At 38.8% G+C, this 12,849-nt stretch overlaps 1 protein-coding gene across 5 annotated transcripts in view; it reads right to left on the reverse strand.

Moving 5' to 3' along the window:
* The window catches only part of LOC133639542 (adhesion G protein-coupled receptor L1-like), a 91,096-nt gene that overhangs the window by 46,668 nt on the left and 31,579 nt on the right, over positions 1-12,849 (reverse strand). For all 5 annotated transcript variants that reach the window (XM_062032924.1, XM_062032923.1, XM_062032926.1 and 2 more), the window contains exon 2: positions 4,008-4,127. In XM_062032924.1, the coding sequence (XP_061888908.1) occupies positions 4,008-4,077 (70 nt within the window). In that variant the 5' untranslated portion in view covers positions 4,078-4,127. The remainder of the gene's footprint in view (positions 1-4,007; positions 4,128-12,849) is intronic.

The raw sequence follows: 12,849 nt of genomic DNA on the forward strand, positions 1-12,849 counted from the left end.
ATTTGACGTATTGACTATCGTCCAAATCGTACAATTGTATTACATTATTAATGCCTCTGGACATCTCATTTAATAATTTTAATGGCATCTAATGCCTTAAATTTTTGCTTTTTAATGCTCCGCGGAAACCCTGTTGTTTTAAATATTGGTTTGTACTGCAGCACTTTAAGATGTAATTAAATGAAAAGTGTGTAACAATTAAAGTGTATTATTATCACTTATTATTTCTGGCGGGCGTTGTGGCATCTACTCTGTTCAGCGATCCTTGAACACACCATAAAATCAACTCCGTCTTGTATTCTTACAAAGAGATGACATCGGATACCAGATACTATTCATATGCATGTACACACAGTACATGTACAATTCAGGGATGTCAAACTCATTTTCATCGTGAGCCAAATCGCAGTTACAGAAGCCCTCATATGGCTGTTTCATGATATTACACGAGTGCCATTTCTTTGATTATCATTGTTTACCAACAAACTGATGGAAAACTTCCTTTGGAATCAGAAGTTAAAGTGACAAGCAGATATTTAGTTCAGCTAGTGTAGAATTTAATTTGAAGAAGATTTAATGACAAAAAAGAACTGTATTTGCATGCACTATCTTTTTTATCTGTCAACATTTCTATCAACATTTATCAAGAAAGATTAAATGCCTTAGTTACGCACAATATTTCAATGCGTTGTTGGCCATATAAAATTATATGCCGTGCCAGATGTGGCGCTCGGGCCTTGAGTTTGACACCTGTGCTGTACATAGACAGATACACCTAGGGCCTGATCTACTAAGATCCAAATACCACACGCTAAACAGTGTGTGCAAACTTAAAAATTGTTTGTACTGTTAGTGGGCATGTTGCATGTGATCTACTAAGACTGCGTGTACAAATGAAAAGTGGTGCAGATCGCCTTATTTAAATGAAATGTTTGCGTGTACTATGCAGCTTTCATCACGAAGGCTCTAGATCAGGGGTGTCAAACTCATTTCAGCTCAGGGGCCACATGGAATGGAGGTTAATCTAGTCGCACGCGGACACGATGGGTAAAATCATGGCACAATAACTTAAAAATTAAAGTACGACAACTTCAGATTGTCTTATTTGTTTGACTTTGACCCAAAATAGAACAAGCACAATCTGAAAAAGTACATATCTTGACAAAATACTTCAAGTTAGTTGAATATTCTGAGGAAAAAACTGGTGCAATTTCAAAAACACCATGAAGAATACAATGAACTGAGATTTAAACTCAGTGTCTACAGAGAAATTTAACTTTAAGTAACAGCCCATCAAGGATTGAACAAAAAACTAAATAAAGCATACACAAAAACCCTTCTATGTATCAACTACCTCATTTGTCATTTCCACATATTAATCCTGTGCTAACTCAACAAACCATACAAACTGAGGTAGAAACCATCTGAGGGAAAAATAAAAGCTGTGCAATGTGTGAACAACTTCAACAAACCAAGAATAAAAACTTAAAAGACTGACAGTATTGCAGTAAATCACACACTGTTCACTTTTTTAAATTTGCACTGAAGACTATAATTTTCACAGAACTATATCAATATGCAGCATTTAAAGTGGGGTTCCTACTTATTTATTTTACTCATGTTTGTTTTACGTTGGGTTGAGGGGGAGTCACAGCCTCGCTTTACTTTGTAACTGTTGTTTAGTATACTTGCCCGCCTCGGTATAAACTATTTTTTTGCCTAACAGAATCGCTATTGCGGCATCTAGTGGACACATTGAGAAGAGCAGTTTCTTTAATCTAAAAATACAGATGTCAAACATCTCGCGGGCCAGATTGAATCTGTTTGCGGGCCAAACCCGGCCTGCGGGCCGCATGTTTGACATCCATGCTCTAGATCAGGGGTCCCCAAACTTTTTGACTCGGGGGCCGCATTGGGTTAAAACAATTTGGCCGGGGGCCGGGCTGTATAAATATATATATATATATATATATATATATATATATATATATATATATATATATATATATATATATATATATATATATATATATATATATATATATATATATATATATATATATACATATATATATTATATATATATATATATATATATATATATATATATATATATATATATATATATATATATATATATATATATATATATATATATATATATTAGATATATATAGCGCACTTTCCGTGCGAGCGATGATGTCACGTTATCGATGAGAAAATGCATTTTTAGACAATATGATTTGCCTGAGCGGCTAGGGGACACCGTGAGTAGCAAGCGGTACAAAGTGGATATGAAAAGACAGGAATGCTTTTATTTTATTTTATTTTATTTTATTAATTTTTTTAATACTTTGGACTTCACGCGGGCCTGATTTTGGACGCTTCGGCCCGCGGGCCGTAGTTTGGGGACCCCTGGTCTAGATCATTTACTGCACATTTATGTTATCATGCTCCTACCAGTAACATCTTGCTGTCTAACCTACCACATAGCGAAGGACATACACTATTTGATTTCCTATTATGCAGCTAATTTTTATTTGACAGTTATTGAAATATCTTGTGTGACATCATGCACAAAAGTGCACTTTATTTGTTTTAAACTATTGTAGTGGCGTTCTGTACAAAAAGTGAACTCTAATTTAGTGTTGTTTTGATATGTCATTTTAGTGATATCATGCACAAAAGTGCACTCATAGCTTGTTTTAAAATGTCATTGACAATCTTGCACTTTGTTTTGAAATGACATGAATGTTTGTGCCACTGCTTAATAGCTGTTTAATAAAAATAGTTTTGGTAAATTGACTTAGTTGTGATTTCCCTCTCTGCATGAAAGGTTAAAATGAGCATATATAAATGCAGTAGGAACAAGAATGTTTAAATGTAGACACATAGAATCATCATACTGGTGCATTAAGTGTTAATTCAAGGCTAAGGCAAAGTATCGAGATATATATCCTGTATCGTGACATGGCCTAAAAATATCGAGATGTATATCGTGTATCGTGACAAGGCCTAAAAATATCGAGTTATGAATAAAAGGCCATATCGCCCAGCCCTACTACTTACTTTGTTTTGATCAAACAATTGTATGTAATCAAATAAAATAAGGAACTACTAGGAATATTGTGTTGATATTGTTAACTGTATATAGCCCTCACTATAGATGAATTGAATCATTTGCAGTAAATACAGTTAATCGTTATTGATATTGGTATCAGCCGATGTCACTCATGGATAATCGGTATTGGAATTGTCTGCTGACCCTGATGGGAACATCCCTATGCTTCATGTTTTTATCAAATTATTTACCTGAAATACAATGATTTGCACTCCACGAGTGAAACTAACAGTTGAATAGGGATGTTTAGTAAACATAATATGAATACCCGACTTGTCCAGGGTGTACCCCGCCTTCCGCCCGAATGCAGCTGAGATAGACTCCAGCGACCCCCCGCGACCCCGAATGGGATAAGCGGTAGAAAATGGATGGATGGAATATGAATACCAGTATAAGATCTCGTTTCTGACCACATTCATAGAAAATGTGTGTAAACTCACCTGACATATTAATCCATCGAAACCTCGATTACTGGAGAAAATCCCATTAGCATTAGGTAAATCTTGTTGTAAACATCAAGCAAAGTGGCGTGTACATATGAAAAGGTCGTCGCCGTATGAGGATTAAAGGGAGCACGCGGCGGCGTGATCAGTATGCTGCTGGTGTGTCGCAACTCTCCATGGTGCTGAATGACTGATGCTTTATTAAGAAGCTGCTATAGGCAGCTATGAAACACTCCCTTTGGCCATGCTACAAATGTGTTCATAATCTTTTGTTTATGTAGGTCCCTGCCTTTCACTAACTTTTACCAAGAAGGCCTTTGCTTGGTTTAGAGCTGGTAGGCCGAGGCCCTTATGTCAAGATAATGTCATTTAAAAAGTTGGGGGGGAAAAAACATTTGTATTTTTTTACCCACTCAGGTACCACCAACAAGGGAGCAGCTTACCTTGGCTGGAGGGGGCGACATGAGCCAAAGTGAGCACACACGCGACAAACAACCGCGATGACAGCGCCATGCTGGGAGGGAAGACTTCAGACGTCACACCACCAGCCGTGTTAGAAGAGCCTGGGGGTGGAAGCAGAGGTGGAGGTGAGGAGCTGCGCCCTCTCCTTCTGTGCATAATAATAATAATTGTGTGTGCGTGCGTGTTGGAGTGTGTGCTGGATGGTCAATAACACGCAGCAGCAGTTATGGGGCTCATATGAGAAATGCAGCAGATGGGGGGAGGACAGAATAGCAGACAGAGAGGACGGAGCGAGAGAAACCGACATAACAATTGAGCAATCGTGCAGCAAAGTCTCTCAATCTGCTGTTACCATGGTGATAGCCCAGTGCCGTCGAGGGAGCGAGAAAGCAAAGAGACACGCTGGGTTTGTGGACGTCTGCATTTTCACTAGTAAATATGTGTGAATGTGAGTCGTAAGTCCTTAGTTAGCCCGGAGCAACGTTGGCCACTGACCCACAAAACAGCCGTAATCCCTCCATCCACACACAGCTTGACAAACACACACACACACACGCACACACACATTAGGCCACTTTTCAGTAATCCTAAATAAATAATGCAGCAGCGGCAATCTCTTCCTCCCAAAAGGAGTGGTGAGCTAAACAGCCGAATGGAGGGAGAATGTGTTACAGTGCATAGAACACATGATGCACGCACACAAAGCAGGAGGAACAACGGGAAGATGGCTCGTCAATATGACTAGGCCCTGACTGGAACTTCTAATGTAATGTAGAGCGTGTGTGTGTGCATTAAAAATGTGTGAACAATGCTATTTTAGGATTTAGGAGTTGAATGAAATAAACTGCTGTTCTAAATGTGTCCACTAGATGTCGCAATAGCAATTCTTTGTATCTTTGTAGATGATGCTACATATGTACAAAATAAACCACATGATGTTAGTGCATCAGTCGAGGAAAATTATCAAACTACATGAACAATATCCTGTAATTTGATTTTGATACGATTTTTTTATCTTGATAGATTGAAAATTAACACCAATGAGTTGACTGATGAACATTATCACATCATTTATTCAGAAAGTATAAATAACGACAAATAAAGATAGAATACTATTAACCACAACATGTAAGTGTAAATAAAACCCTCAACATTACAATTTGTACATTTCAAAATGTGCTGGTTCTATTTTTAAACAAAAAAAATAATCTGAAGTTGTCTTTATTTTTACTTTATTGTGCTGTGAATTTAGCACTCCGGCCCACTTGGGAGTAGATTTTTCTCCATGTGGCCCCCGATTTAAAATTAGTTTGACATCCCTGATTTAGACTAAGTTAAATTAGGTTCAGGAAGATGGTAGTTCTGGCCGTAAATGACATGTTCAAATGTGTGTGTTTGTGTGCATCCATATGTGTGTGTGTGTGTGTGTGTGTGTGTGTGTGTGTGTGTGTGTGTGTGTGTGTGTGTGTGTGTGTGTGTGTGTGTGTGTGTGTGTGTGTGTGTGTGTGTGTGTGTGTGTGTGTGTGTGCGTGCGTGCGTGCGTGCGGGTGCGTGAGTGAGTGGATGAATGTGTTAATAGTCCATGTGTGTGTTTTTTTGTGACCTGCGTTTCTATGGCCTTCTTGGTTGGTAATGACAGGAGACAGATTTAGGTCATTCCTCAACAAATGTCCAACATGCACTCCGAGACTAGAGTAAGAGTGTGTATGCGGTACACACACACGCACAGACACACGTATTTCCAAGCCTTGAGGGAATATTAGATAGATTACATCCGACTTCTAAGTTCAATCATGCCTAAATAAAACCATATTCACACCATGTCTTCCATATAAATGGCACTGATTTACATTATAGGAGTGTGCACACATCATGTGATATTATAACTGAAGAAAAACTTGGCACACACACGCACATGCACACACACGCACACACACACACACACACACACACACACACACACACAGATATTTGCCTTTCTTTTTTAAAGTCCACTGAACCAGGAGGAGTACAATAAAAGCCTTATGACCACAATGACAAATTCAGGCTCATACACACACATGCACGCACAATAAATATAGCGCCTAAAAACACTCCCTCGAATAAAATCCTCTCCGGTGTCATCACACACACACAGACACACATACAGTACACACTACAAAACCGAATGCACATAAATGTCTCATCTCAGCCAAAAAGCCTCATGGCAGCATGCCGTTTTGCTTGCACCCCTACCCCCCACCCCCAACCTCCCTATCCCCTCTCTCCCTTTAACACACGTGCACACGTGCATGCACATACACACCCTTAAGTGTTGGTGCAGAGTAAGTAGAGCAAGGACACTGATGGGCCTTGACAAAGCCACACACCCAGTCCCCCTGTTCACAGCACCGCGCTCCCTGCCTGCAACCAGGATGCAGCCCCGGGCCAGCGGCCGGCCTACTTGAAGGAGCAGCAATCTCACTGAAAGTGTGTGTGTGTGTGTGTGTGTGTGTATGTGTGTGTGTGTGTGTGTGTGTGTGTGTGTGTTCTTGTATTTCTACCCTTCTTGAGACATCAACAAGGAAAAGTACCTTCCATATGAGGACCGGTGAACAAGTTAGGACATAAATCATGGTCCCAATACGGAAAACCATTGCATCTAATAGAGAATGTCTCGTTTGCACCCCTGGTGGTGACATCTATCAAAATTAGGGTGGTCCCAAAAAGGAGGGATTTTTCAAATTGACAGTGTGTCGGTTTTAAAAGGGCTCCCCCTCTGGCCAACATATGAAATAACAAGTGTGTGTAAAAATTTGAAGTGCTCCCCCTCTGGCCAACATATGTAATAACAAGTGTGTGTAAGAAATTTAAATGCGACCCTTTGGCCAAAATTAATTTTAAAAAAATAAATAAATGTGTATATAGAGACATACTGTAATAACTTTAAGTAAATAATGAAGATTATAAATCAATTACAAACAAAAAAATTAAATAAAAAATTAAGTATTTTTCTCACAATGTGTCGACTTTTTTCTTATAAAAAAATTGTGAACAATTTTTCATATTATTTCTGTTTCTGGAATATTGCACAATTTTTTCGTAACATTATTACTTTTTTATACAAAATTATTGCTTTTTAATGCAAAATGTGTCATAAAAATTAGGGCTTTAATTACAATATTGCCAATTATTTTGTTGTTCTTGTAAAATAGTGCCATTTTTGGAGTCAAACATTTTTAAGTGTTCTTATAAAATTGTGACTTTTGTCGAGTAAAATTAAGACTCTTTTTATGAAATTGCCAAAATGTTAAGCTTTTTCTTGTAAAAATTGCGACTGTTGTTGGGTAAAATTCCAACTTTTATCATAATATTGCACACATGTTTAGTTTTTCTTGTAAAATGTTGACTTGCGTTGAGTAAAATTACGACTTTTATTATAATATTGCCATAATTCTAAGTTGTTCTTGTGAAATTGTGACCTTTTTCTTGTGAAATTCCAACTCATTTTTTACAACAAGCTTTTTTATATTTGCATAGTATGTATATATTATTAATGTTGTAAATAAAAAAATGTTATATATCTAGAAAGGGTGGTCCTAAAGTGGTAGGCAGTATTCGGAGGTCTCGAGAAGGGAATGAATACAAGAATGTGTGTGTGTGTGTGTGTGTGTGTGTGTGTGTGTGTGTGTGTGTGTGTGTGTGTGTGTGTGTGTGTGTGTGTGTGTGTGTGTGTGTGTGTGTGTGTGTGTGTGTGTGTGTGTGTGTGTGAGCCTGCATGACACAAGCACATTCAGAAATGCATGATGTACGTAAATGTGCGCACCTAAATCCACTGTGACATTATGCACTGCAGAAAACTTCATCCTCACAATGAGGAAAAATGTGGGGAAAAAAAACCTACTTCCTCCTTCACGTAATCTTAAATACGATTGCATAATTTAAAGGGTGGGTACACAGTACATTTCCCCCAAAGTTTGATTATCTTTAAAAAATATCATAGGATTTGTGAGGCTGTTCTCATCTGTATTTTTTTAGATGTGCGACTTAGAAGAATTAGTTTAATAATAAATTGTTCTCCATTGTCTTATCTTTTCCTATCTTGCAACGCTAATTAGCCCTAATAACTTTGCCCCTAAATGCTTTTGGGTTTATGGAACCATTTTTAGTGCTGCACGTCTTTTACATTTGTGGTGAATTTTGCAGCAGAACGCGACGGTTTAGATGAGGCTTTTCAAAGTGTAGCACGGTGAGCCTCCCCTCAGAGAACATAATACATTTAGGGCCTTCCCCCTACTTTGTGTGGAGTTTACTTCTGACCCCAGACTGTTTATTCCATCACCACATGGAACTCAAAAGCAATTTATTTGCCTTTGACATACTGTAAATGAAGTTAGCGCGGCAGGTTTTCAAAACATGTTTTTCTAAAGCTGCTGTATCTCCCCTGATGTCCTCTGGCACCCCCAAGGGGATCTCTTCCTCACACTTTGAAAACACCTGGTTTAGAGTCTGCAAGGACGAAACCTGGTATGGACCAAAAAGCAGTAAATTTGCCCTTGGACATAGGGAACCTAAACCCAGTTCCTGGCCATGGTGCCAGCATAAGCAGGAGTAACCAGACCGGGGGAAAAAAGAAGCTATCGGTGCTTCATTCCTAAATGAATGCGGTCTCAGTCACCTGCAACACACTTCGTGATGATATTGTACAAGTAAGGTCTTGGAAGTATTATAGTGTCCCGGCAGAAGCACACACAGTCCAATGCTCTTTTTAAACCTCGTACTGCCCTTAAAGGGGAACTGCACTTTTTTAGGAATTTTGCCTATTATTCAGAATCCTTATGAGTCTGCTTACAATGGAGCCTACTCTGTCTATAAAGCCCTTAAAAAATCCAAACACCTCCATTAAGGTTTTATATCAATCAATCAATCAATCAATCAATGTTTATTTATATAGCCCTAAATCACAAAAGTCTCAAAGGGCTGCACAAGCCACAACGACATCCTCGGCACAGAGCCCACACAAGGGACGTCGATGTGAATGACTATGAGAAACCTTGGAGAGGACCGCATATGTGGGTAACCCCCCCTCTAAGTACAGTCCCTAGTGGATCCACATAACAGTGAGAGTCCAGTCCATAGTGGGGCCAGCAGGAGACCATCCCGAGCAGAGACAGGTCAGTAGCGCAGAGACGTCCCCAACCGATGCACAGGCGAGCGGTCCACCCCGGGTCCCAACTCTGGACAGCCAGCACCTCATCCATGGTCACCGGAACCGGAATAACCCGGCGAGGGGGCAAAGGAGAAAAGAAAACGGCAGATCAACTGGTCTAAAAAAGGGGGGTCTATTTAAAAGCTAGAGTATACAAATGAGTTTTAAGATGGGACTTAAATGCTTCTACTGAGGTAGCATCTCTAACATCCATCCATCCATCCATTTCTACCACTTGTCCCTTTTGGGGTCGGGGGGGGGCACTGGAGCCTATCTTAGCTGCATTCGGGTGGTAGGCGGGGTACACCCTGGACAAGTTTCCGCCTCATCACAGGGCCAACACAGATAGACAGACAACATTCACACTCACATTCACACACTAGGGACCATTTAGTGTTACCAATCAACCTATTCCCAGGTGCATGTCTTTGGGGGTGGGAGAAAGCCGGAGTACCCGGAGGGAACCCACTCAGTCACGGGGAGAACATGCAAACTCCACACAGAAAGATCCAGAGCGCAGGATCGAACCCCGGACCTTCGTATTGTGAGGCAGATGCACAAACCCCTCTTCCACTGTGCTGCCGTTTTATATACATGATGTAAGTATATATGTAGTGTAGTATTGCTTTTTTCCCACTACATCACTGATTACTACTCACTGCAGACTTCCTGAGAGCCAACAAACATAACAAAACATCACTTACTGTACAATGTCAGCTGTCATTAGGATGCCGACTGATAGAATCTTGTTATATTCCCATTTTCGATGAACAATTACTCCTAATCCTTGTGAAGAAAAGGGCGGTGGAACCAAGCGTCTTTTTGTGTCGCCATTTCCGGGTCTAAATTGGCTGTCAGAGTGTACGAACATGTCGGATTATATCCTCGTCCTTCTACTGTCCAGGTGAGAGGCATGATTTATGATTTAGAATAAACTTTCACAAACAAAGGAAGCGAGGAAGCAGCTTACCACTCGATACTGTAAACATAGACAGATAGTGATCTCGGCGCCGCTGTAAGCAGACTTTTATTTACGTTTATTTACGAGGTAGAATGCATTAAAAAAAAACACATCCGTCGTCATGTCTTTCATAATGATTGTGAACGATAGGTAAAATTCTAGAAAAAAGTGCAGTTGCCTTTTATGGTACAAGTAAAATGGTAGTAAAACAAATTGCCTCTATATTGAAGCGACTGCCGTATACATCTGATTGATAACACCAAAAGACTTACACAGTTTGCGAGTAAATAGATATGATCAAAATAATATAAATCTCACAGATTCCCAAGCCATTTTGAGAGATAATGAGCAGCAAGCCAGTCACGTGATCTTTGATGTACTGGTAGGAACCACAGATCCGTTCGCCAACAACTACAATGCTAATCATGCAGAGTTTGTGACAGCAAACAACGATTACTTTGGAAAAAAGTATGATACAGAACCTTATATTTCTAAAACTGAATACAAGTAGGATGAGCTACACGTTTTTGAAGCTGTTTGCTTAACAGATTTAGCTTTAGTGATACACTATAGCAGAGGTGTCCAAACTTTTTCCACTGAGGGCCGCTCACGGAAAAATTAAAGCATGCGGGGGCCATTTTGATATTTTTCATTTCCAAACCGTAACAAAATATATGGATTTGTTTTGGGGTTTTTTAACCTTCAGGGCTCTCGGGGACCATAAAGGGTCTAAGTCATTAAAATGTTAAAAACAAGTCAAATTATTATTGTATTTTTTTATTTAACGCTTACAGTAAATCTCTACAGTATATCAACTTCAGGTTGATGTAAAGTTAAAAAAAACAAAAAGGTTGTATGCCTTTTCTGTCAAAGACAACTTTGTGTTTTATAATAAAACTGAAATATGCAGTATTTCCCCCACTGCCCAAAACGTTCTGAAAGCAATGTTTGATGGAGTAATTAGAGCCTTAAAAAGATCAATAATGCAGGACACCATTGATTTTAATTCATTATTATTTTTGAGTAATCACAGTGAAAAGATAAATCCCATTAAATATAGTTGGGATCCACAAGGTGTCCCACTCATAAAGTGATACATTTTTATTAGGTTTTTTTTACTTTCAACACTTAAGTTACGAGATCAACTTCAGATATATCTGTCAATTTTACATTTCAACTATTATTTTGTTTGTTTTTATGCTCTTTTGTCAAAGAAAGGAGCCTTGAATAGGTCAATAATTCATTGAAACATTGATTTTTTTTTTTTGGAGCAATGGCAAAAAAAAGAAAAATAAAGATAGACAAAAGAAAAAAAACAGCCTGCATGGCAGCTTTGTGTCAACATTGCAACTCATTCAACTTTTTGTAATGTTTTTTTTAATTTTTGCAATAGCATTTCGAGAATGTATTGCGGGCCGGTAAACAATTAGCTGCGGGCCGCAAATGGCCCCCGGGCCGCACTTTGGACACCCCTGCACTATAGCATCAAGGAGCAGTATTGCAAAGTGCTAAACAAGAAATGCGAACTGTGAACATAATAAACTGATCACTTACTGTACAATGTCTGCTCTCACTGGGATGCCAGCTAATAGGATGTTCTAATTTCCTGTTCAGATGAACAATTCATCATAAATCACAAGAAGAGTTAAAAAAAAAAATTTCCAGTAAACGTTTGTCTTTGGGCTTTCTCGCCATCTCCGGGTTTAAGTTGAATGTCTCATATGAGCAACTTACAATGAATGGCTAAATCCTCCTATTATCCAGGTGAGAGGCGTGATTTATAATCTAGAATTAACTTTCACCAGCTGAGACGCAATGTAGCACCAGCAGTTGCAGGAAATGGGCCGGCTCAATGTTGCAGCATAAGCTAGTTACACCTCTCTGTTATCAATGCGCCGCTAAAAAATAGTTTGACTGCATTAGCGCTTATAATAACAATATCGCTAATATTTGGTTAATATTCAGGTGAGAATATGTAATGGAGTATTGTCGGCCATTTTTGTGCTGGGTCATTGTGCTTTGTACCTTCATGCTGCATTACTTGTTTTATGTCTCCTGAACTTCTTAGCTGGTTCCTGCTCAGCCATGGTCCGCTTCTGCCATCCACGTTGGTGCTCTCTTGTTTTTGATATTATTAAATATGTTTTTCCCTATAGGCAAACACCGGGCCATAACAGAATTGTGTGACATACAAGTTGATAATAGTAATCTAAATACTTTAATAATATAAATGATAGTATACATTTTTTTTAAATACAGTATTTTACGGAATATAGAGCGCACCAGTATATAGGCTGCACACACGATATTTTAAAACAAAAAAATATTTTCCATATACTAGCCGCACCACCACAGATATATACGTTGTGAAATAAGTTATGAGTTTACATACCTTGATTTTTCCCAAACGGTGTCTGTAACGCGGCAGTAAAATGGCTGATCAAACAAAACAGAAAGTCATTGTCATGTACCCACTAGCTGCGGACGTTAGCTCTCTAATCAGCTAAACAGACTCAATAACTCCACGGTGATGTTTTGGTGAATTTACTAAGGAATTTGTGAAACAAGAACAATACAAAAAGAACGCCATTGAGTGTTAATAAAACTAGCGCAGACACTTGTAAACGTTTCAAGTTTATTATTTATTATTCACAATACCATATTACGATTACAA

Source organism: Entelurus aequoreus, linkage group LG22 (genome assembly GCF_033978785.1).
Source record: "Entelurus aequoreus isolate RoL-2023_Sb linkage group LG22, RoL_Eaeq_v1.1, whole genome shotgun sequence".
Lineage (NCBI taxonomy): Eukaryota > Metazoa > Chordata > Actinopteri > Syngnathiformes > Syngnathidae > Entelurus > Entelurus aequoreus.